This window comes from Marmota marmota, unplaced genomic scaffold (genome assembly GCF_001458135.2).
Source record: "Marmota marmota marmota unplaced genomic scaffold, marMar, whole genome shotgun sequence".
NCBI lineage: Eukaryota > Metazoa > Chordata > Mammalia > Rodentia > Sciuridae > Marmota > Marmota marmota.
In genome coordinates, this window is record NW_026000068.1 from 23,667,161 (window position 1) to 23,694,400 (window position 27,240).

General features: G+C 36.4%; 1 protein-coding gene across 2 annotated transcripts in view; it reads left to right on the forward strand.

Annotated features, from left to right (window-relative positions):
* The window catches only part of St6galnac3 (ST6 N-acetylgalactosaminide alpha-2,6-sialyltransferase 3), a 517,617-nt gene that overhangs the window by 322,869 nt on the left and 167,508 nt on the right, over positions 1 to 27,240 (forward strand). Inside the window, exon 4 of one of the 2 annotated variants that reach the window (XM_048814092.1) lies at positions 5,608 to 8,653. The exons of the other annotated variant lie outside the window; for it this stretch is intronic. Coding sequence (XP_048670049.1) covers positions 5,608 to 5,632 — 25 coding nt within the window. The 3' untranslated portion in view covers positions 5,633 to 8,653. Of the gene's footprint in view, positions 1 to 5,607; positions 8,654 to 27,240 lie in introns of those variants that run through there. 2 annotated transcript variants of the gene reach the window in all.

A 27,240-nucleotide genomic window follows, 5' to 3' on the forward strand; every position in this document is an offset into this window, starting at 1 on the left:
CTCACCATCCTACCTTAATTAGGAAAGAAGACCCTTCCAAAAGTGAACCATTTGCGACTCTGTCACCTGGAAAAAAGTACATGAAATATGTTAAAAACAGAAATGACTATAAAACCGACTCATCATATTTCCTTAGCAGGTGGATTCTTGGTGGGTAGAGAGTGTTTTTCTGGTGTTTTTGATGCCAAACACATTGTGGGTGTTCAATAAATATTAAATAATAAGAAGAATTTGCTAATTAAGATGAACATTTCTCTCTATTAAGCAGATGGTGCTCAATAGGAGTTGCCCATTATTTACAAGTATGACACAAGGTGCTGGCAATTGTCTAGGAAATGTGGCTTTCACTTCAGATGCTGATTATATATTAAAGCAAACTTTTGTGTCTAACAGCTTGATCAATATTGGTTAATGTTTGTGATAAAACTGTAAAGAGAGATGGACTTTGTGTGTATATGTCTGCAATCTTGCTGTTTTGATTATTAATATTAGCTTCAATTATGTAAGTCTTTCTTGCTATTTGAAGCAAAACAAGTTTTGGCAAAGCAGTGTGTACCTGATTTTATACCATAGGCTCACCATTTTATTTGAATTCTCATCATTGTCTGATTTATAGTGACATTTTTCTTTCAAGTCTTTGGAGCACCTCTTTGGTTACCAAAGCTAGATGGAAACACCTCTATGATATTTGCAATGCTTATAGCCGTAGCTGAAACCTCGGTGGAACTAAGGAAAGTTAATTAGGTGTTCCCAAAATACACATCATTTTATGATTTTGCAGATCACCCCGATGAAAATAACGGTCTAATTTCGTCAAGTCATGTAAATTACAGTGAGAGGGATGATGAGAGTAGGCAATTCTCAGTTCTTTGGAGGAGTTAATTTTGTTGTCAGCACATCCACATTTCCAAAAAATCACAAACCATAGGCAGAACTTTCTAGCACAAGTGAGATTTGGTGATCAGATACTATTTCCATTTCTAACGTCTGTCTTCTATAAAGGGTCTATGCAAATAGGGGCTTTCAAGAATGTGAAACTAACAGCTTCCCCTATTAGGAGCTTAGCAAGCAGCTGCCATGCTTTCTCATAAAAGATAGAAAACATCCTGTTTACTAACATAACGCCCATATGCCCTCTCCCACACACACACACACACACCAAGCTCTTCTATTTAGGGGGAGCTTTTATTTTGGCATGAGACAGGCAGCACAGAAATGGAGCTTCATTCAAGTCTTTTGCAAACGTTTTTTGAGCACACACTCCCAGAGTGCTAAGTAGGTGTCAGACATTGTCCTAGATGGGAAGAATCCACTGATGTTTGAAGCATAGTCTCTGGCTGGACTGGGAATCTGTTGGAGGTTCTGGAGGTGTTGGCAGGTTCTTTGCAGCCGGTCTCACCTCCTTATTTTTAATATTTATAAACTATGCTCATCAAGATGTCAGTAGGTAGGAAATGAAAGTAGCTGAGAAACCCTGCCAAGATAGAACAAATCCCAGAGTGAGCTAAAAATATATGGCCCACAAGGATGTACAGCAAACCAAGATATGCTCTTAAAGCAGAAAACTAAGTTTTGTACCAAAGTCCAGGTTCTGACCTCATTGTCAGACGATCAATGGGCTACAGATTTCACCTGCATTCCCCACAGACCTGTTAAGAAATCAAGACCATGTACTTTTTCTATAAGCCTGGAGTCTGCCCAGAATATGAGCTCATTCATGTGTTAGCTTAAGTAAAACTCATGATAATGTAGAAGATGAATCATCTCCCTATTTTGAAATGCATATATTCTATAGCTCAATATTTCTGGAGTCCCTTCTGATAGCTAAATGATTTTTCTCCTTTGTTTCTTTTAGGTCTTGATTCAAATGCACCTTATTGGAGAGCCCTATCTTTTGGGGGGGTTAGGGGTACTGAGGATTGAAATCAGGGGTATTCTACCACTGAGCCACTTCCACAGCCCTATTTTGTATTTTATTTAGAGACAGGGTCTCATTGAGTTGCTTAGTGCCTCACTTTTGCTGAGGCTGGTTTTAAACTCATGATCCTCCTGCCTCAGCTCTGGAGCTGTTGGGATTACAGGCATGTGCCACCACACCTGGGGGAGAGCCCTGCTTGACAATAACTCCCACTGCTCCACTCCCAATCTGCTTATCAAACTATACTTTTTCCATGTCACTTATTATAGCCCAATATATCATGGTATGCTCTTGTCAGTCTTTCCTATAAGATTGTAAGCATCCTGTGAGCCAGACTTTTGTTTGCCCAACACTGTATCCCTGTACCCTCAAAGAGCACCTGACACATAGGTATCACTCACTACTCAGTTTTTGAGGGGGTAACTGGGGTGGCTGTTTGGATTGTTAGTTTACTAACTTAAGACATTAAGTTAGTAAAGAACATTAGTCAAGAACTCTTAGAGTTAGATCAGAATTTAGGAATCTCTACAACCCTATGTTACAATATCTTTCCCTCCAATATTCCTTTGTACGATTTTACCACTGTGATCTTTACACTTTGAAAGATGTAACCTGGAAACTACATTTATTAAGTAACATTTAATTCTTTCTCCATTTTTTATAAATTTGAGACAAATATAACTGCTCTCAGAGTTCTGATAACCAGAGGAAGTACATTGAAGTGATGTCGTTCTAGCGCCGAATGAAAAATGCAGATATTTCAATAAGTTTATTTTTTCAATTTTTTACTAGATCTTTGTGGTTATACATAGTATTTGGTCTCATTCTGAAAAAAAATCAGACATGCATGGAGATTGATTTCAGTTCATGATCGCCCCCTTTTTCTCTTCTCCTTTTCCCTTCCCACCTCCCCCTCCTCTTCTCCTTCCTCTATTAGACTTCTTTTCGCCTGTCTATTAATTTGTATTTGATTGATTCTTTATGTAATCTTATCCTCCCTTCCCCCCTTCTTTTATTTTACTCTAGCTTCCACATATGAGAGGAAACATTCGACCTTTGAGTTCGACCTTTGAGTTTGGCTGATTTCATTTAGCATGATCAACCCAGATGCCCATCAACAGATGAATTGATTGAGAAATTTTGGTATATATTGTATACAATGGAGTTCTCTTCAGTCATTAAAAGGAATGAAATTATGGCATTTTCTGGTAAATGGGTGGAAATGGAGAATATAAAGAATATAAGGGTTTTTTTATTGGGTAAATAAGTGACAACATTTGTCCTGCTTGACTTTTTGAGATCTCAGACATAGCTTAAGAATCTCTGTTGCCAACTTCTTGGGCCCTTAGTTGTACAGACATCTTGGTAAAGAACCTGGGAAATGAGCCCAACACACTCATTTTATGGGTGAGAAAATCTAAGACCAGGCAAATTTAGTGACTTTCTCAAGATCCCTTGTTGTGAGGCTTCACTGACAGGGACTTCTGAATCCTAGGCAGAAGCTGTGTTTATTTGTCTGCGTGTCTCTCAGCTATTGAACTGAGCACCACCTGAATTGTTTCTCAAGGTGTTCTGTGGACTACCTGTTTCAGAATGTTCTGGAGGGTCTTGCATAGCCTCTTGGCCCTGCAGATTCAGAATTTCTGGGAAGAGGACCTGAGACTCTGTCAGTTATCAGTTCTGCAGGTATGTTTTATACATACCAGAGTTTGAAAACCAGTGATCTGTTGTGTGCAAAGATTCTTGATTCTCCTCCACTGGGATGGAAAAATTAAAAATTTTTTAATCATATCACCAAATGACATGAATGCATATTTATTGAGCACTTTGGTCAACAGCTTTTCTCAAGTAGGGAAAATGACCTGTTGAAAATCTGGTTGTCATCAAATTAGATAATATGACTAGTTCATTAATCTTGGTAATTCATTCATTTCTTCTGCAAACTTTGTAGAGTGCAAGGTTCCAGGGATTCACAGATAGTCTTTCCCTCGTATAGTTGAGGGAGAGAGGCATGAGTTCACAGGGCTACAGGATGAAGTAGTGCAACTAGCAAAGGTCAGGCACTTATTAGGCCACATTCCTGAACTTCTTCACATACTCCTAACATCTCTCCAGATCCACCTAATAGTCTCAGTCTTTAACCAAAGAATAAGGAAGAAGCCTTCTATTTAAACACAAAAACTCTATTTATTGTGTTTTGGTTATTGCTTGCTATTAATTTGCAGAAGCTATTCCTAGCCCCTTGGTGCCAGAATGACTGTCGTCATATCACCCTCTGCCTTTGTTCTAATAAATTTTCACCACTCTTCATCATCTTTGGGGCAAATCATATAGTTCATCAGCATTTCACTTCTTGACATACAAGCCTGAAATTGAACAATTCAAAAAATTTCCCAGAAATGGCCTTTGTGGGATTTTAATTTAATTCTCTGCATGGTGAAAACTGCTGAAGACATTTTTCAAAGGCTAGGCTATTGAATATTTTATACCATGAAAACAGTCTGAGGAAAGGGTTGGGGACTTAAGGCCACAAAAAAAAAAAATAAGGGAAAATATACTTGGGGAAACCTTGTAAACGAGAATTTCTCATAAGAATATTAATATCTTATTTTCCTCATCTTGAAATTTCCTCAGGCCATGTGCTGAATGAACTGCTTCATGGTTGTAGTTTTGTTGTTCTTTCCATGTTACTTTGAAATTCTCCCCGTGGCTATCATATTGATTTCAACACTGTGGTCATCATTATAGGAAAATGGAGGCATTAATAACTTGGTCTCTATGGACAGATTGTAATAGAAAACCTTATAAATAATTGCCCATTAATGGGAAAATTGAAAATATGCACTGTATTATATTGGTCATAATGTAATCATTAAAATTACAATTATGTGACAATGAAAGAACTCATTACGCATTAGTTTATCTTTACATAATGTTAATAGCTAATGAAAGTGTGACAATTACATCTAATTAAGCTTAACAACATTTCTGCACTTCTTATAAACTGGCTATATTTTTCTCGAAATAGTTTATGTGGAGACATTAAGTGAAGCTGAGGTCTATCTTCAATATGAATTTTGCAATGTAACAAAAGGTCCCTTGAAACACTGTAACTTACTGCCTTTTTAACAAATGAACTGAAAATATGAGTTCTTACCATTGATAATTTATGCAAAGGTTTCTCCAATTGTGTCATTGATATAGTTAAAATGATCTGGATGTGTACTTAAATCGTCTTTGTTCTGTTTTTAGCAATGGATTTGTTATACCAAATTCTGAGATTAGAGAAGATCTACCTAAATTAAGGCTAATTTTAGAAGGAGCAGTATTGGTTCTTGCTATAGATTCTGGTGCACCACTATTCACCACATCCTGTATGATCTAGACCAAGGGTAAACTTTCAGTTTTCATATGTTTAAAATGAGGATGAAAGTAATACTATCTTCCATCAGCATTTTTTAAAAATTATACTCAATATTTATAAATTTCATAGCCATTGCCTGGCATGTGATAAGCATTAGTAAACATTATTATTATGAATTAGTGTATCCATTTTATAATATTATATCTGTATTATCGTATCCAAAGTATAATTCCTAGCTATTGTCACATTTTACTCTAAATAACATTTTGTTCTATATTTAATCACTTGGAGTTTTATTTTTCTCTCCTTTATGAAAAATCTTCAGCTATGTAATAATGAAAACAGCATAGAGTCCCTCAGTCTGCAACTGGCATTTGTGTTCTTCAAAATGGGCTTTGAAGATTGGAACTCTGAAAGACATTGGCCAAGTCACCAAGGTTTCCAACAGCTCAAGTCTCACTTTCAGATTGGTGGACTGTGGTGCTCCTTCTGGAGAATGGAATGACCTATGGCTACTAACAGCAGTCTTGTATCATTAAATTGTTCTAGAAAATCCAAGTAGAAGTTTGCAAACACAGTTGGTGGCCTCTATCCATCTAAGAAGCCATGAGACTGGTCTCTATTTTTCTTTTGTTCCCTTTAAATGTTCATACCAAATAAAACATTCCTTACGCAAGAGGACACTCCCATGGTGCCAAAGGGCTAATATTATCTCCCTTTCCGAAACACTCCTAAACATGGTGTCTTCAACTAGGTTGGCTATTGGGCATTTTCTATGTGAAACATGATCTTTCTAGGTTTGGATCATCTTTCCAAGTCAAACTCTGACTGAGTTACCAGGTCCACAACTACTTCCTTCATAATTTCCCTTGATTATAGGCTTTATTTATATTTTAAGACTCTTATATCACACCTAGTTTGTCATATTATTCTCCACCTTTTCTCATTTCTCATCTTTTGACTTTCATTCCACATTTTGTACACCTACCAGAATAATCTTCCTAAATCTCTTTGCCTGTCATTCATCTACCCACAACACTTTGATGGCTTCTCATTGCCTATAATCTTTCATCTGGCATTCTTGTCCTTATGAAAATTTTACTCAACCATTTCTCTAAGTTTATGACCATCCAGTCTCTGCAGATAGTCTGTAGCCAGAGCAATTATGCCTGCTCATGATTCCCCAGGACACATTCTGAGCCTGGATCTTGGCTGGTTGCATTTTCCAAACTGAACTACCCTTCCTTCTATATTCTTGTCATATAAATCTTTTAAGGCACAGCTCAAGAATCAATTCTTCCATGCAGCTATCTCTAACAACCCATTTATCTCTCCTTCCTATGCGTGACTTAAGAACTTGTATCTTGTACCTTGTACAGACTGGTTTGACTGTCTATCTTTTATGTATGTTTCTGGCTGACCAACAAGACTGACAATATTGGAAACCCCCAAAGCTCACTTTCAGAATACCTGGTGTATATTAGTTCCTCAACAAATATTTGTTGATGAGAATGTCAATTTTGCGAGCACTTGGAAGCAATACTCAAAAGCCTTTTTGCAGCTAGTGGAATCTGCCTGAAGCTGATTTTATACTGAAAAGTAATTTTTTCTGAGCCTTGTCCTTACAGGAGTCTTGTAAAACCTCTTGGCAGAATCAAGCACAATCCCCTCTGCCCTGAACTCAAATACCTTCTCCTTGGGGAAGTATCATTTTAGCTGAGAGTTTATGGGCAAGGATGGACAAGAAGGGGTCAGCATCACAGGTCTGGCAACCTCTCACCTGCTGAGGAAAGCAGTCTCAATCCCCCATGCTGGAAAGGTGCTTAACTTGCTTGGTTTCTGCTAGAAGCAGGTGCTGGATCCTTTGTAGCTAATGCTACTTAGTGAACCCCAGAAATAAATACAAGGGAACACTAAGAATGCTTATTTCAACTAGCTAAACTTGGGCAGGTCACATCCTGCAACCTCAAGGATTTATTTCCTTTACTCAAAAATGGGAAAAGAGCTCCAGAATTAAAACTGAATGATTAAAAAAAATCATAACTTGTATAGATGCAACTAAAATGAAAACTGCATTTTGGTTAAAATATAAAATTCAAGGAAAATCCACTTGATTTTTGTTTTTTGTAGTTTGTTATTTCATAGAGGTAAACCATTACAAATTCTTCCTTTTTCTCCCTTCCTCCACAAATACAACAGGCAAAATTTTCTACAAAATTGTTTTTTCCAAGAAATTTCTTCCATGCTGTGCTCTCATCTATGAGGAGTTACAAATAAAACAGAATAGAGGGATAGGAAAAGAGGCTGATCCCCCGCCCTTTGAAAATGTGTTATTTATTTATTGGAGGGTCTGCTTTTTTTTAAGACTTTATTTTTTAGACCAGCTCATGCAAAATTAAGCAGAAGGCATAGAGAAGCCCCACATGCCCCTGGCCCCACACATGCTCACCCTCCCCCACTGTCTACCACTCCACCAGAATGGTACATTTATTACATCAGCCTGCATCAGCACACCATGATCTCACCAAGCTGACAGTTTATCTCAAGCTTCACTCCTGGTGTTATATATTCTGGGTTTGGACAAATGGTTAAAATGGTATCCACCTCTCTAGTACTCAAGCCCAGAGTATTTTCACTACCCTAAAACTCCTTTGGGCTTTGTCTATTCATCCTTTGCTCTCTCCCAATCCTGAGCACCTTCTGATCTTTTTATGTTTTATAGTTTTTGCCTTTTTCACGTTGTCACCTATTTGGAATCATTCAGTATATGAACTTTTCAGGCTGCCATCTTTCACATAGCAATAGGTAGTTAACATTCCTCCATTTTTTTTTCATGGCTTGAAACACATTTCGTTGAAGTATTGGATAATATTCCATTGTCAATACCACAGCTTATTTATCTACTCACCGCTGAATGGTATTTGGCTGCTTCCAAATTTTATCAATTGTGAATAAACATTCCTCTGCAGAGTTTTGTTGGGACACCAGTTTTCAACTCCCTTATTTAGAAATGTTTTATTAATACACTGAAAAATTCCAGTTGACCTAGGTAGCTAAGTAGCCTTTATTTATTTATTTTTCTTTAATGCTGAATGATTTATCTTTTTTTTCCCACTGGTGGATAGTGAATATAATAAAGTCTTTTCCTTCCTTCATGCCATCAAATATGTTTTTGTTGTTTATTGAAATTTTTTTCAAAACAGAATCTGGCAGTCCATAAGCTTCTGCAGCTCATCCTAGAGAGTGAGCTGTGGGGCATCTTTCTTCTCATGCTGCTTTTCCTCTTTTGGCAAAGACCTCTTGCCATCCCTCCTGCTTCTACCTCTCATGTTTTGTCTTTTCTCTCCTCTTTCTTTGTAATATCTGCTCACTCTGACCATCTGTATCTCTCTTTGTTCTTTCTCAGAACTCGTTTTTTTAAATTTATTTATTTATTTGTTCTAATTAGGTTTATATGACAGCAGAATGCATTTTGATTCATTGTACACAAATGGAGCACAACTTGTCACTTCTCTGGTTGTATGCAATATAGAGTCGTACTGTGTGTGCAGTCATACATGTACCTAGGGTACTGATTTTCATATCATTCCAACATCTTTCCTGCCCCCATTCCCCCTCCCCTCCCCTCCTTCCCCTTTTCCCAAAGTTCCTTCATTCTTCTCATGCCCCCACCATTATGGATCAACATCCACTTATCAGAGAGAACTTTTGGCCTTTGGTTTCTGGGGATTAGCCTACTTCACTTAGCATGATATTCTCCAACTCCATCCATTTACCTGAAAACGCCATGATTTTATTCTCTTTAAATGCCGAGTAATATTCCACTGTGTATATATACCACAGTTTCTTTATCCAATTCATCTATTGAAGGGCATCTAGGTTGGTTTCACAGTTTAGCTATTGTGAATTGTGCTGCTATAAACATTGACATGGCTGCATCACTGTAGTCTGTTGATTTTTAAGTCCTTTGGGTGAAGACCAAGGAGTGGGATAGCTGGTTCAAATAGTGGTTTCATTCTAAGTATTTTAAGGAATCTCCATACTCCTTTTAAGTGTGGTTGCACCAATTGCAGTGCCACCAGCAATATATGAATGTACTTTCCCCCCCACATCCTTACTAACACTTATTATTGCTTGTATTCTTGATAATTGCCGTACTGACTGGAGAGAAATGAAATCTTAGAGTAGTTTTGATTTGCATTTCTCTAATTACTAGAGAAGTTGAACATTTTTTTATGTATTTGTTGATCTATGGTGTATCTTCTTCTGTTCTGTGTCTGTTCAGTTCCTTAGCCCATTTATTTGATTCGGTTATTAATTTTTTGGTGTTAAGTTTGTTGAGTTATTTATATATTCTGGAAATTATTTCTCTATCAGATGTTTGTGTGGTAAAAATGGTCTCCCAGTCTGTAGGTTCTCTCTTCACATATTGATTGTTTCCTTTACTGAGAAGAAGCTTTTCAGTTTGAATTCATTATTTATTAATTCTTTATTTTATTTCTTGTGCTTTAGGAGTCTAGTTAAGGAAGTCAGGACCTAATCCAACATGATGAAAATTTGGGTCTACTTTTTCTTCTATTAGGTGCATGGTTTCTGGCCTAATTCCTAGGTCTTTGATCAGCTTTGAGTTGATTCTTGTGCCAGGTGAGAGATAGTGGTTTCATTTCATTCTGCTGCATATGGATTTTCAGTTTCCCCAGCACCATTTGTTGAAGGGTCCCCTTTTCCAATGTATGTTTTGGACACCTTTGTCTAGTATGAAATAACTGTATTTATGTTACTTTGTCTCTGTGTCTTCTATTCTGTACCATTGGTCTACATGTCTGTTTTGGTACCAATACCATGCCATTTTTTTTTGTTTGTTTGGCTGTTTTTTTGTTTTTTTTTTACTATAAATCTGTAGTATAGTTTAAGGTCTGGTTTTGTGATGCCTCCTGCTTCACTCTTCTTGATAAGAATTGCCTTGACTATTCTGTGTCTCTTATTTTTCCAAATGAATTTCATGATTGCTTTTTCTATTTCTATGAAGAATGTTGTTGGGATTTTAATTGAAATTGAATTAAATCTGTATAATGCTTTTGGTAGTATGAGCATTTTGATGATATTAATTCTCAAACTATCATTACTTGCCGATGACATGATTCTATACTTAGAGGATCCCAAATGCTCCATCAGAAAACTTCTAGAATTTATAAATGAACTCAGCAAAGTAGCAGGATACAAAATCAATATTCATAAGTTAAATGCATTTCTATACATCAGTGATAAACCCTCTGAAAGAAAAATTAGGAAAACTACCCCATTCAAAGTAGCCTCAAAAAAAAAAAAAACTTGGGAATCAATCTAACAGAAGATTAGATTGATTCACAATGAAAACTATAGAACAACAAAGAAAGAAATTGAAGAGGATCTTAAAAGATGGAAAGATCTCTTAGAGCTCTTGACTCGCAACTTGGGCTGCTTCATGCTATCATTTTTGGAGATGGACAGATTTAATCAGTTTTTTCTTCCTTCCTTTGAAAGCTTTCTCTGTCATGAATATCTTTTAGGTTCCTGATGATGCTTGTCTTTCTTAATAGATTTTGTTCATGTTTTTACTTCATTTCTCTTTAAATTCTTTTTTGTTTGGTTGGTTTCTTGTGTTTTTTTGTGTTTTTTTTTTTTCATTGTTGTTTTGTTTTTTTTGTTTGCTTGTGTTCTAATTGTAAGAGAGAGAAGGGGATTTTATCCCCATTCTTTCTCCAGGTTTTCATCCATTGTATTTTGTAATATGGGTATATAATTACGTTCAAAGTCCAAAAGAATAACCATGGGTAGGGGGAGTCAAGCATGATTTCTGCGTACTTTTTTACAGCATTCTATGTTTTCTGAAATTGTCTGATGCAAATATAGGTAGCTAGAACACACTACCTGATTATTTATATTTTGTCCAGGAGAAATTTTTTTAAAAAAGAAAATTATTGGTGGTACTGGGGATTGAACCTGGATCTTGTGCATACTAGGCAAGTGCTCTACCACTAAGCTACACCCCAGCCCTAGGAAAACAATCTTAATGAGCACCTGGCTTTAGGTCTGGCTTCTAGTTTTCCCTCAAACCTCCTTTTCCTTATCTGCCTTCACCACCAAACATAACCAATAGTCCTTGAGAACTGTGAAAGTGATCTGATGGTTAGCAGGACCTTCACAACTGCAAGTCATGGGTCACTTCTGTTGATTCCCCAAGGCTCAACTCCAGCTGCCAGTTGTTCCTAACTGGAAGAAACACAGGGAAATTAGTACAAACTGCTTTATGGAATCCAGGACCCTTAATCCAATATGACAATTATTTATAAAAGCTGCAGATGATAGCAGATAGGGGTGAGACATAGTGATGCTTATGCATTAGATAGTGTCACACTGGGATCACAGAGTTTATTTTTATTTTCCCTATTCATTCATTCATTTATTTATTTTAGCATTCTTATTGACTACTCTTATTGACTACTGCATGCTCATTTAGTTGCATGATGAGTGTTGCGATTTCACTCCTCACAGATAACCTCAAATAGTAAACTATGGCCCGTCACCCAGTAACTAAAGGGCCCTGAATAAAATTTAGGTTTCCAATTTTCCTTCCAACTGGTGGAATCATTAACATTGGTTAGCTCCTTTCCAAGGAGGCAGGAATCAGAGACAGATGTAATAAATCTTGACCAGGCACACCTTAACATGCTTACAAATTGGTTGCCACTCCTTGTACTCACACTCCACTATGACTGTGGCTTGGTATTTCATGAAAATCAACCATTCTGTTCTAAAACCTTTGGGTGGTTGGAGTATTAAGTAAAAGTAAGCTTCTGTCCTCATGAATCAACTCACATATTCTCACAAATCAACATTTCATTTATTTATGCCACAAACATTTATTGAACATCTACTATGTGCTAAAAATTCTAAAACAATGAGTAACATGAAAATTTCCTTGAAAAGAACTTCTTTCACTGAGGAATGCAAACACATTAGTGAATAAAAGTGAAGCAGAATTATAAAACAGTATTGTGGAAAATGTAGCTATTTATAGAAGGGAGAAGGAGAGGATAGAGTTAAAAGGCTGTATATTAAGCTTTGTTATCATTGTATGAACAATATTGTCTTTGAATTGAACTCACTAAAATTAGTTTATATATGTATATATCATGAGCTATCACTGGAAGATGCCTTTTTATTGCCATTTTTTATTTTGGTAATTCACATTTAGTACCTCTAATCGCTTTGTTTCTCAATATCTCAGTTTTCTTATTTTTGCAGTTGAGTTAATTATTTATTCAACATTTTACAAGTATGTAGATTAGGCAAATTTTAAATATATACTTATATATCAAAGAGGTAATTGAAAATATCAAGTAAAACTATGAACCTAAAAAATTTGAGAATGATAATGACATAATGTAAAGTACATATTATAATTATTATTACCTTATATGAGAGGGGGGAAAAGTGATAAACCCAATATACACATAAAAGGAAAATTTATGAAGTGAATATATGCATATGATAAATGGTGAGAAAAACCTATTTTCTATTTTTTTTCTCTGTCTCTATTTTCAGAAATAAGGAACACTCTTATCCATTTGCTACAGCAAAGGCTAAAGGAAGTTTTAGAGCCTTTAACATTTCAAAGTCTGAATGATAGATCATAGATAATAACTGTCCTGGATGCTGGGTAAATAATTGAATAAATCTAAAAATGGGAAGTACATTATCCTGAGGCCCTGGTGATACTCTTCCTGAATAATGTTATTCAGTCAAAGCTAACAAGACTTAACTTTAATTCCTCCCAAATTAATATTTTTCTCCTTCCTGAGAAAGTAGTTTCCAGATGATTCAGTCAATATTGCAATGTAACTTCAAAATAATAATAGTTTTGATGTGTTCATGGTTATATTGGTAACTTATTTTCATTGGTAGTTAAATTTCTATGACACAGAGAATATAGATCAATAGTAGCCTTGTTATTACATTATGTCTTGCCCTTTTATAAAAATCTTCAATATCGGATAAAATCCAAAATTACTTTTTTCATTTTAAAAACCCCTTTGAATGAATTTGTAACTTACTCTCTTTTGCATTAAACATTTTAATGCAAAATATAACTTTTCTCTGTCAATAAGCAATCTTCTAAACTCAAGCTGCAACTGCTAATAATCACATGAGACCCAGTCCTAAGTAGATTAAAGGACAGCTGATTGAAGATGACAGCAATTCTTGAAGGATCTGAAGGTCCATCAGAATATCACATCTAGGAAACTGCTGGCCATTAAGCCATTGGGTTGCGAATTTAAGCTTAAAGGGACATTGCTTTCTTTTGAAATAAATTAATCATATTATTACTGAGGTATTCTGAATCCCAGTTTTTTTTTTAATTTGATGAAAGCTATATAACTCTTAAGAAGTCAAAGTCAGTATTTTTATGTCTTACTCATTTGTGGTCCACCAGTCATAATTTAATGTGTAAAATATTGGAAATAAGTTCTTAACCCAAACTATGATGGTTAGATAAGTATTAGGTATTTTTTAGAAGCGTTTAATGAATCCTGGAATTTGTATGAAACACAGTTCTAATTATTTTCTTACATTAGTTCATTTAATTCTGACTGTAACTTCACAAGGGAAACAAATTCCTTCTTTCCTCACAGATGAGGGAATTGACACACAATGACATTGTCCTGGATACTAAGTAAATAATTGAATAAAGAAGCTATGCTAAGTACTTTTCTTTTTCTAAGATATGATAAATAGCACAATCAGAGATTCCTTTTCTTTTTCTCTTCTTTTTTTACTTTTATTTTTATAGTTCTGAGGACTGAACCCAGGACCTCATGAGTTCTACTACTGAGGTTCACCTCCAACCTTAAAGAAGTCTGCTCTTATTTAAAAGTTGTCCCCATTTTAAAAACTGAAGGAGCTCTTGATTATGTCAGCACCTTTCTTGGAAACTGAGTCTTTACATATACTAGGAATTTTATAGCAATCTCCAAAATCCTAGTGGCCTATTAGAAAGCCAACTCTGGCTCTGACCAGACCTTTAGCCCAGGTGAGCTTTGATGAACACTCGTACTTTTGTCAGCATAGGTTTTATTTACTTTTTAATCTTTATTCTTTGGTACCAGAGATTGAGCCCAGGGTTGCTTAACCACTAAGCCACATCCCCCAGACATAGTTGCTTAGGACCTCACTAAGTGGCTGAGGCTGGCTTTGAATTTGGGATCTTCCTGCCTCAGCCTCCTCCTCAGTCTCTGAGATTCCAGGTATGTGCCACCACACTCAGCTCAACACAGGTTTTAAAAACTCCTTTTAAAATCTAAAATCCCACGCAACTCTGGGTATACATAACTAACGAGTGCACAGTGCTTCAAAAATGAGGGAAATTTTCTTTCTGATACTCATTTCATTATTATTCCTGAAGTCTTCACTTAAGGAGATACATTTCATAAATCAAGTCCGAATGAAAAAGTACAAGTCCCACCCACTGGATAAGAAGACTATGTACATGGAAGGTGGTTTCTTCAGTCCAGCTTCCTTAAGACTCTCAAGATGGTGTTGATAACCCTTTTGGGGAAACTCTACACCCTCAATTTGAGCATCTCTGTCAGATTTCAAGTCCTTGCCTCTCAGCAATTTTGTTCAGTAAGATTTTTAGATGGTCTCATTGTTTCAAATGATCAAATGTTTTTGTGATTTCCAAAATGAATTATTTTCTCTGATAAATACAATATTCTTTGGTTTACACTTAGTGTCCAGTGAAGCCTTTTTTTTTTTTTTTTTTTGATTTGCCAAATCACTTATTACAGAAAAATACATATAATTTCCTCATGAAAATAATATTATTTTGTTTCATTGGGAACTCTTATTTTTGTATTTTCTCATTTCTTAAAATCAATTCTAAGTGTTTATTTAGTAAATAATAGATAATTAATTATTTATTTTAAAAATTAAGGTCAAAATGAGAAGACCTAAAACATTAGGTGTGCAGAGGCTTAATTCAAACTTATTTTCATCTAAGATAATCATTCCTCTAAATTTTTTGAATAAAATCTTGATTTTTTTAATTTGTTCTTAGTAGTTATACATGATAGTGGAATATATTTTGACATATACTTATATGAAATTCTCATTCTTCTGGTAGTACACCATGTAGAATTACATTAGTCATGTAATAATATATGCACATAAGATAGTAATGTCTGATTCATTCTACTATCTTTCCTTTTCCCATTCCTTCTCCCTTCCCTTCATTCCTCTTTGTCTAATCTGAAGTACTTCTATTCTTCCCTAACCATCCCCCCTTATTGTGAATTAACATGCATATCAAAGAAACTGTTCATCTTTTATTGGGGGGATTGGCTTATTTCAATTAGTATGATATTCTCCATTTCTATCCATTTACCGGAAAGAATCATAATTTCATTCTTCTTTATGACTAATATTTTGTTGTATATATATATAGTACATTTTCTTCATCCATTCATCTGTTGAAGGGTATCTACTTTGGTTACACAGTTTAACTATTTTGAATTGAGGTGCTACAAACATTGATGTGGCTGCACCACAGTAGTCTGCTGATTTTAAGTCCTTTGTGTATAAACCAAGGAGTGGGATAACTGGGTTAAATGGTGGTTCCATTCCACGTTTTCTGAGGAAAACTACTTTTCATATTGGTTGCACCAATTTGCAGTCCTACCAGCAATGTATGAGTGTACCATTTTCCCCACATCCTGGCCAACACTTATTGCTTGTATTCTTGATAATTGCCATTCTGACTAGAGTGAGACGAAATCTCAGAGTAGTTTTGATTTGCATTTCTCTAATTGCTAAAGATAATGAACATTTCTTCCTATGTTTGTTGATTGATTATATTTCTTCTGTGAAGTGTCTGTCCTGTTTGTTAGTCTATTTATTGATTGGGTTATTTGTTGTTTTTTTTTTTTTTTGATGTTGAGTTTTTTGAGTTCTTTATATATTCTGGAGATTAATGCTCTCTCTGAGGTGCATGTGGTAAAGATTTTCTCCCATTCTGTATGTTCTGTCTTCATGTTCCTGATTATTTCATTTACTGTGAAGAAGCTTTTTAGTTTTACTTCATCTCCTTTATTGATTCTTGATTTTACTTCTTGCACTTTAGAAGTCTTGTTAAGGAAGTCATGAAATTCATTTGGAAAAATAAGAGACTCAGAATAGTCAAAGCAATCCTTAGCAAGAAAAGTGAAGCAAGAGACATCACAAAGCCAGACCTTAAATTATACTACAGAGCTATAGTAACAAAAGTCACCAAAACAGACACATAGACCAATGGTATGGAATAGAAAACACAGAGACAACCCCACACAAATATGGCTGTCTGATACTAGACAAAGGTGCCAAAAAATATACCGTGGAGAAAAGATAGCCTCTTCAACAAACAGTGCTGGGAAAACTAAAAATCCATATGTAGCAAAATGAGATTAAAACCCTATCTCTCATCATCCACAAAACTCAACTCAAAGTGGATCAAGGACTTTGGAACTGGAATAGAAAAAAAAGAAATAGAAGAAAAATTTGTCCCAAATCTACATCATGTTGGCTTCAGAATTGATGTTAATTTTTCAAATGCTTATAACTTGTGGTCCATTTAGAAAGCTTAGACTTTCTTAATTCATTCTGACACCATTAAATGAAATGCTATCAAACAACATTCTTATCTTTCTAATAAATAATTTACTTGCATTTCACTCCTATAGTCCTATGCATTTCTCCTCCTGCTATAGGCTCTACCTTTCTTATGTAAAGGACATTTTTTTCTTTCTCTTCCACACTCTTTCTTTTCCTTTTAAGTCATGAATCATCCTGTGCTCCAATGTAACAATATTCCTTTTCTGCACATGAATATTTCTTTTCTACTTATCATTCCCATTCCCACCTCACCTCCTCCTTTGCTCTCCACCTAGTCAACTCCAGTGTTTCCTTGATGCCGAAAAGTGGCTCCACCGCCATGGACCCTCCCTTCCATGGCTGTGTCTAGGCAGAATGGGCTATCACATATATGATATCAACATATCATACAACAGAATAATCATTTGAGCAAGGATCCTCATCACTAACTAGAATAAGAGGCTTCTTGAGAGCAAGTGGCTGTGTTATTCTTCTTGGATCTGTAGCACCATATTCAATAAATATCAACTTGGAAATCAGAAAAGTGATATTATGATGAGTTAAATGCCCCATGATTTTTAATCATTGAAATACTCAACTTTTCATTGCTGCATACTTTTCTTAAAGACCAAAGTGGATACTGAGATGTTGTCTTTGAAGATATCTGATAATTTTCCATAGTAACATGGGGACTCTTTACCTAAACCATTGGTGGAAGTGAGTGATCTTCAGGAGAGGGCATCAGCTGTCATATATCATTGGTTTCCCTTTGACAGCCAAGTGGAGCAGAGAGTCCTGGAGGAATGGTCCAGTAAACAGTCTTTGCAAGAGTTACTATCAAAACTGAATTAAGCTGTTTTGAGAGGATATTAATCCTGTCTAATATTCATGGCTTAAAATAAAATATAATGTATAGAAATGAAGAAAGTAAGTTTGTTTATAAAAGTTTGGGACTTTGAAAAGCTGTGCATTATGTTTTCAGTCTCTTCTTGTATGCTTCAGTAACTTTTCAGGATTTAGAAGTGTGTGGGGCATTTGATTTTTGCTGTGGGTTGAAGGATGCACTTTTACAAAAGTGTGCCATATCTAAAACCTTTTATGTGCTTTCGTCTGCCCACTCTCATTCCTATTCAGTTGCCTCGGAACCCAGTTTTTGCAACCAAATGAAGATGCAGGAGCATACCCGATGTTAGGAAAATCTGTAGAGAATGTAGCTGTGTTTTTCTTATATGAATTCATTCAGTTAAAACACTAGCCAATTATGAGGTTCAGTGCTGGGCACTGAGGATTCGAAGGTAATGAGAGAAAGAACCCCTAACACATCAGACTGTAACAAGCACCGAAATGGCAATATAAACAAGATTGTCTACCTGAGGAGAGAACAGAACGAATTCTGACAGACACAAGCAGCTGCCACTTACCCTCAGTGTGACTGTGGCACATTTCTTAACCTCTGTGTGCCTCACTTTTTTCTTCTGCAAATAGAGATGATAATAATACCACCCTATAGAATTGTAGTGGAAATTAAATTAGTTTAAGTGTTTTAAGTGCCTAGACTAGTTCCTGACACTTAATATGTACTCAACAGAACATAACCCTGATAGGTTTTATGAAGTATACTGTGGACTCTTTAGGAGAAAAATGGGAAAGGACTTTCTCTGCAGAGGTTAACAGCCTGAATAAAACACAAAAGCATGGTATATGGAATGTGCTGGAAGAGCTGGTTGGTGGAAATGCTTTAGTGGAAAAGAATGGAGAGATGTCCTGGAAATGAAGGTAGGCATCAGAGAGCACATTGTACCTTGGATCAAGAATTTGTGACCCTGGGCCAGGTAGAGGGACACATGCCTATAATCCCAGCAGCTCAGGAGGCTGAGACAGGAGGATTTCAAGTTCAAAGCCAGCCTCAGCAACTTAGCAAGTCCCTCAGCAATTTAGCAAGACCTTGTCTCAAAATAATAACAACAACAACAACAAAGGCTAGGGGTGTGGCTCAATGGTTACACACCCCTAGGTTCAATCTCTGGTTCAAAAAATAAAAAAAGAAACAAAGAATTTGCCACCCCGATGTTTACATTTTTTCAAAGTGATGGCCAATAAAATAATGTAATTTTGTGACAAGTCAAATCATAGAGCTCAGTAAGGATGATGGCAGAAGTGAGTGGGCCAGGATGGGGACATGCAGTCATAATGACAAACATGAACAAGGTTTTTGAAGCAGAAGCTACTACATGGCCAAAATACTCACTACAGGTTTATCCTTTCCCTTTTCTAGAAAATAGAATTTTATCTGATAGAATCTTATTGTTTTTTAGCAAATTCTATTTTAGACTTTTACCTTCAAACCACCCAGGAGCATAATAGCCTTGTAAACTATAATTGATTAATTTTATGACTCACTATTTAAAATAAATGGAAATTTAAAACACATTTTTATCATGCGAGTCCTGTATGGCAGGAACTAGGCAGAGAAAACAGGATAAGAGATGGACTTCTTTCAGGATCTGCAAGTAGAATGAGAACCAACAAGCCTAAGACTTTAAGAAAATGTAAAAGAGGGTGGGTTTGCTCAACAACTACTGACAGATATGTGGACCTATAATTATTATTGAAATTATCATAAATATCATTTATTGAAACCATGCCAAATACTGGATCATGATTATATGTTTTATCTCATTGGATCATCTCAAGTACCCTGAGAAGCAGGTGCAACTATTATATTTATTCTTTAGCAAGGCAAGTGAGCCACAGAAAGACTGTGCTCCTTACCTAAGCTAGCCTAAGCTAGGAGGAAGGATGGTCAAGGCAGGATTCAAACCCATTCTGATTATAGCACCCACATACTTAACTGTTCTATACTGAGAGCCCCCAAAACACTAGCATCAAATACAGTTTTTTCCCTTATCAAGCACTCAGAGAACCCACTTTGAAAGAGTAAGCTTCTCCTGATGTCAATCTCAATCTTCAAAGCATTTTAAGTTTTGTAAACAACACTTTGAAACTATCTTGATCATCAATTATCAGGGTCTTTGAGAGTTTATTTATGTTCTTCCATTCCCCCATGGTAAGTGCATTTGCATGGGGCAAGTGGTGTAACTGCTAAGAACTCAAGAGGTATTGGCCTGGTGTGGTAGTGCGCACCTGTAATCCCAGCATCTCAGGAGGCTGAGGCAGAAGGACTGCAAGTTCAAAGCCACCCTCAGCAATTTAGTAAGGCCTTATGCAACTTAGTAAGACCCTGTCTCTAGATTATGTGTGTGTGTGTGTGTGTGTGTGTGTGTATAAAACAGGCTTGGGATGTGGCTCAGTGGTTAAGCTCCCCTGGGTTCAATCCCCTATATCCAAAAAAACCAAAAACAAAGGTATTGTGTGTTCTAGCTTAGGTAAAATAACTTGTTCTTTCCTCTTCCTTGAAATGATTTTATGTATGTCTCCCCTTAAAATTTAATGATTTGCCAACTCTAAATTTTCCTCACGGAATTTATCTACAGAAATATTCCATTTTAGTTTGATTTATTCCTCTTACCCCAATTTTCTCCTCTATCAGTTGATGTATTCATAGGGGTTACACACTAACTTCCACATTCCCATAACCAAAGCACACAGGTAAAGGGACACCTCTCAAGTATTACTGTATATACTATAACCAAAATTAAGTGATTTTCTGATGTGGTACTTTGAGAACCTCTACATCGCTGTTTGCATTCATAAGCATGACAGTTTGGAGTTGGAGTCTATTAGGTTTACTCCAAATATGCCCAAGTGACAATATGCTGTGATATAACTAACCCATTTCAGAGTTTAATGAGTCATGGTTTGGACATGGGAAAGAAATATTATGTACTGCTTTCTTGACCAAGAGCACACCATACTTTTTTTCCAAGTGTTCCCAACAATAGATCTGGTATTTGATGAGAAACCCTGATTTGCACACAGCCTTTCTTTCCACTGAGCAAGATGCCTGACTTAGTGGTGCACCTTCACATTGACCCTTTCAGGACTCCTTTTTTGAGTTTGACCAACTCAAAGTGACTGACAATCAGAATATGTATTTCTTTAATGGAATTTAAAATTCAAAATTTTAGTTGAAACAGCTTAGCTATTCCTCCTCTATCAGACTCCTGCTGAATTCAGCTCTCATTTCTTCATACCTAAGACAGATAACAAAGATCAAAATGGTCTCCTACTGTGTTTAAGAGTTTTGCTTTTCCCTCTTTAAACTACTGGCTTTCTTTAACTTCCTTCTGTGATCTCTGACATCTATAGTATTACAATTATGATTACTCAAGATTTCTTGTCCTTGAAGTCTCATGGCTGATGTCTTGAGAGTACCAGTCTTGGTCTTATTCCAGCATATTAACTAATATAAGTTTTAATTGTAAGATCCAAGTGACTTGGCCAAACCAAAGCCAAAGCAGACCTGTCATTGCTAATTCAGAAGCTCCTGGGATAGGTAAAGGCAGTGGCATCCAATTTGGCTTAAAGAGTGAGGAGCCTGTGAGTTCACTGAGCCTGGAGTTGGGAGGGGTCTGTCTCCTGACTGAGCATGCAGGGAACAAGGCAGGCTGGTCAGAAGTGCTGATAGGCACAGGGGATCTATGGTCCCCTATAAATCCTAGGCAAATTCTCTGCTCACTCTCACCAAGAATTCCAGCACCAAAAAGGATTTTGCTTTCCATTTACATTATCTTTGGCTAAAGTGTGAGGGAGAATGTAATTCGGCTCTCTTGAACTTTTCACATTTTAAAGCACTCAGTCTGATGCTCTGTAAAATTATTTTATGAATTTTGAAACAAAATTATTTGAAAATCAAAATATTATGTTAGAAAGTAGCCTCCTAGTTTTGCCTTTTGCATGACAAAGAGGTCAAGTTCCCACCCAAGAGAGATGGCAAGAGAGTTTTAGTTCACTTAATTATTGTTTAACTCTTGAGAGACTCTTTAATGGCATTTAATGCAATTTGGCATCTTAATAAGTGTACATATGCAGAAAAGACCATCTCCAACTATTTTTCAATAGAAATTTTCATTAGAATAGCTGGGACCAGTGTTTCAGGTGACTGGAACTGACCTAATTGTCGTTCCATCAGAAGCAACAAAAGTTGGCACCTTTCTAGAGAAGGAGGGTCATTGTTTAATTTATGAGAGACTTGGCCAACTATTGGTCTTTACTGTGTCCACCATCAGGGATTTTTCCTCTCCTAAGGAGTCACTGATAACTACTAGCATGACAATCGGTCTTTCACATTCACATTTCTACTCTCTAAAAGTAGACCTGGTTATAGACCTTTAGAGTTAGAATAAGGGCTATCAGAAGATTGTTTTCCAACTTGCTGATGCTGTAGGAAAGAACATCTCTTGTGTCCTTTAGACACAACTTGCCCAACCTGACCATGGCAACAAGTATTTATTCACTTACTTGACAACTCAATACTAATTTCAGACCTGAAATTTTTGTCCTTAGGGAAAACTTTAAAACGTTAGAGTGAGAAACAAACTAGCTGGCTAACACATGAGCAGAGATTCATTTTTCTGATATTTCCTTAATATACTATGCACCTAGGGATGGTTTGAATGTTGCAGGAACTGTCTAGTGCATGGCCCAGTGTGTAGACTCTGGATGGAGCTACTAATGTTCCTTCTCCATTTTCCACATTTGCCTCTCCTCTGGAGAAAGGAACAGAGGGACAGCATCACATAGTTAGCAGGGAGCTGCCCTGGCTGTCTTGTAACCATCTGGCAAGTGTGTGTGTTCTCTCTTTATTGGACTGAGTCAGGACTCCCTTCCTCTCTTCAATGATACAAACTTATTCTGAACACTCCCAGTCATTTCTAGCTTGGAAGATTCTGTTTGTCAAATTTCTATTCTTAAAAATGACATTTTTATGAGTCTATTTCCTTCCTTTTATAAAAGGGCAGAACACTGACACTGATTTGTTGGAAATACCCAGTGGCCAGTAGACAATTCTAGTCCAGAGCAAGAAAATGTGGCATTCAGAGTAAGTATGGGCAATCTTCTTATTGGCAAATCAGGGATTTCCTTTAAGATCTGTCAGTAGCTTTCCAAATTTTTGAGAACTATTCAGAGACTACTGAGAAACCCTGAAGACATAATTTGGGAGCATCTCCACCAGGAAGCCTTGCCTGACCTCCATGCTGGGCAAGATGTACCTGAGACCCCTGCAGGTAACCATCTCCATGTGTAAAGTGGAGTCCTAGCCCAGCAGCAGCTACAGCCCCAGGAATGTGTTAAAGATGAAAATTATTAGGCTCCCCCTCAAAACTGCCAAATCAGAAACTCTGGGGTACAGCCCCTGAATCTTTGTTTAAAGAAGTCCTCCAACTGATTCTGAAGCACACTCAAGTTCATAAATCCCTGCATCTGATTAACAAACTCATCATATTAAAACTGTCAGCTTTTATATGTACCTTCTACTTGATTGGAAGTTTTTTGAGGGAATTGAACATTGATTTTTATATCCACAGTATATACAAACTGGGCGTATTTGTGTTTAAAAAAATGGAATCACATGATATCTATACTCTTTTCACTCCTTTTATTTTTATGATGTCAATATATTGTGGACATTCTTTCTTTTGGATGCAGATATTCTTCAAAATGTTATTTAATGAATATGTTGTATCTTATTTCATTGATTATTTCAGAAATATTTGAATCCTCTATTTTGGGACACTATGGAGTGATTTATTTGTTTGTTTGTTTGTTTTTGCCATGCTGGGGATTGAGCCTAGGTCGTTTTGCATGCTAGGCAAGTGCTTTACCACAGAACTACATCCCCAGCCCTGAAATTCTTTTTAAAATTAACATTTTTTATGAAAATAATGCATGCATACACTTAAAAGTATGTTTAAAAATAGTAGCCTCCTGGAACTCATCTTTCTTTCTTCTAGTGGCAATCACTTCTGAGACCTTTGGCTGATGCTATTTATCTCCATTTTTCTAAGTGGCATATGTATACTTCTTTTGTGTCTCAATTTAGATATTATCTATGAAATTCCTTTGATGGCATTTGAGAATTGATCTTTCATGTCCCCATACACCTGATTGTCTCCTTTTCCCAATATAGCTTTATCATAATTTTCAGTTAAGGCAACAGTTCAGCATTTATAACTGTGTAAATGTTATTCATTGAAAGAAACAAGCAATACGCTATGGTTATATTCTTTTCTTAAAAAACTTTTTTTGTGTGTGATATTAGTTATTTTTTTTTTAAATAGGCTTCTTTTTTTACAACCATTTTAGATTTACAGAAAAACTGAGAGGAAGATCCAGAGATATCCCACATGCCCTTTTTCCCACACATGTTCAGCCTCTCACAATATTCCCACCAGAGTGATGCATTTGTTACAGTTGATTAACCTACATCCACCCATTGTTGTCACACGAACCTCATTGTCACACGAAGTTTATGTTTGAGTTTCACTCCTTGTGTACATTCTGTGGGTTTAGACAAATATATAATGACATGTACCTATCATTATAATATCATGTGGAATAGTTTTACTGCCCTAGAAATCCTCTGTGTTCCTCCTATTCATCCCACCCTCCCCACAAACCCCTAGCAACCCCAGATCTTCACTATCTCCATAGTTCTTCCTTTCCCAAAATGTCATGTAGTTGGAATCATTCAGTGTGTAGTCTCTTGAGACTGGCTTCTTGTTTTAGTCAGCTTCTTTCACTGCTGTGACCAAAATACCTGACAAGCACAATTTTAGAGGAAAAGTTTATTTGGGGGTTCACGTTATTTCAGAGGTGTCAGTCAGTCCGTTGGTGGTCAACTCCATTGCTCTGGGCCCAAGGTAAGACAGAATATTATAGCATAAGGGTGTGGTAGAGGAAGACAGCTCAGATCATGGAACCAAGAGTCAGTGAGAGAGATTCCCTTCACTATGAACAAAACATATACCCCAAAGTCATGTTCACAATGGCCCACCTCCTCTAGCCACACCCTACCTGCCTATAGTTACCTCCCAGTTAATACCTGTCAGAGGATTAAGTCACTGACTAGGTTAAGACACTCATAACCCAATCAATCACCTCTAAACTTTCTTGCATTATCTCACACATGAGCTTTTGAGGAACACCCCATGTCTAAATCTAAACATTTCTTTAATTAGTATTATGCCCTTAAACTTCCGCCATGTCATTTCATGGCTTGATAGCTGATTTCTTTTTAGTACTGAATAATATTCCATTGTCGGATGTTGTACCACAGTTTACTTATGCATTCACCTACTAAAGAGCATCTCAGTTGCTCCTGTGTTTGGCAAGTGTTTGGCAAGTATGTACAAATCAATATCCTTGTGCAGATTTTTGGGTGTACATAAGTTTTAAACTCTTTTGTGAAGGAGTACTATTGCTGGAGTGTGTTTAATTTCATAAAAAGCCTCCAAACACTCTTCCAGGATGGCTATACCATTTTGCATTGACTGAAGACATTTTTCAGTGACAGAGTTTCTTTTGGCCATCTAATACATGTGTGGTATGATCTCAATGTTGCTTTAATTTGAAATTCCTTAATTACATGATTGTGAACATCTTTTCAGAAGCTTATTTGCCTCCTGTGTATCTTCTTTGGTGTTTAGATAATTGGATTGTGAGTTTTGTTATTGTTGTTTTTAAAGTCTTTTGTACGTTTTGGATAATAGTTTTTTTTTTTTTTTCAAAACTGCCTTGTTTAGGTATAATGGACATATACAGGTATATTTTTGGTTGATATTTTCTCCCAGTCTGTGGCTTATCTTCTCATCTTCTAGGTAATGTATATAGTGTATATGTAAAGTGAAAGCTTTTAGTCTGAATGAAATCCAGGTTGCTGATTATTTCTCTTAAGGATTGTGCCTTGGATGTTATATCTAAAAAGTTACCACCATACCAAATCATCATAGTGTTCTCCTTTGTTAACTCCTCATACTTTAATAATTTTGAATTTTAAATGAAGGTCAGTGATCCATTTTGAGTTAATTCTTTGTGAAAGTTGTAAGCTCTGTTTCTAAATTTGTTTTTGGGATGTAGATTTCTAGGTGTTCCAACAATGTGTTAAAAGGTCATCTTTGTTCCATTGTATTGCTTTTGCTTTTTGTCAAGGTCAGTTGACTGGGTCTGTTTGTTTGGGTCTATTTCTGAGCTCTCTATTCTGTTCTGCTGATCTGTTTGTCTACTCCTTCATCAATACCACACTGTCTCAACTACTGTAGCTTTAGAGCAAGTCTTGAAGCCAGGTAGTGTCTGCCAGTCCTTTTTGCTTTGCTCACTGTTTAGTTGGCTATTCTGGGTCTTTTGCCTCTTCAGTTTCCTGCACATATTATCCTGCAGGTTATTTTGTGCCATTTCCTTATTTTATGGATATTTGGATTTTTTGGCTTTCATTTTGACATATTTCTTCAATTTATGGTCACTTTCTGCTGCTGATTTATACTTTGGAGTAAAACAATGAATAAAAGCTGCTTAAAAGCTGTATGATGAGTGGAGGGGTTTGTGTTCCTTGTAGCTTGGTTTTGCTGAGTCAGCTCCTTTAAAGGACTCCTAATTTAGTATATGTAGAATTTACTCCAGGGAGACTTTGAACTTCTTCAGAACACACCACAATCTCCTATGTATAGGTATAACCCAGGCTGCTCGGATGCCAAGATCTTTCCATTCACTGTGCAGATTTGGAGGTTTCTGCTACAAGAGTTTACCCCCATCCTCAGTTGTGCCTACTGCTCTCTTTATTTGTTATTTTTTTTTAATTTTTTATTGTTGGTTGTTCAAAACATTACAAATTTCTTGACATATCATATTCCACACTTTGATTCAAGTGGGTTATGAAATCCCACCTTCACCCCATACACAGATTGCAGAATCACATCAGTTACATATCCATTGATTTACATATTGCCATACTAGTGTCTGTTGTGCTCCGCTGCCTTTCCCATCCTCCACCCTCCCCCCTCCCCACCTTATGTTTGTTATTTTGAGTCCTTTTACAGATGCATGTAAAATATTTGTGGGTTAAATAATTTGGATTTTAGAGAAGTAGAAAGGAGACAGGAATGTAGATGAAATAAGAAGACCAAGTATTGGTCATTGCTGGCATATGAATTCAGTAGGCATTAATAATATTTTGGTATATGTTTTAAAGTTTGCTTTTAAAAAATATTTTTGAAAAACAAGCTTCAACAGTATGGAGATTCCTTGGAAAGCTGGGAATGGAACCACCATTTGACCCAGCTATTCCCCTTCTCGGTCTATTCCCTAAAGACCTAAAAAGAGCATGCTACAGGGA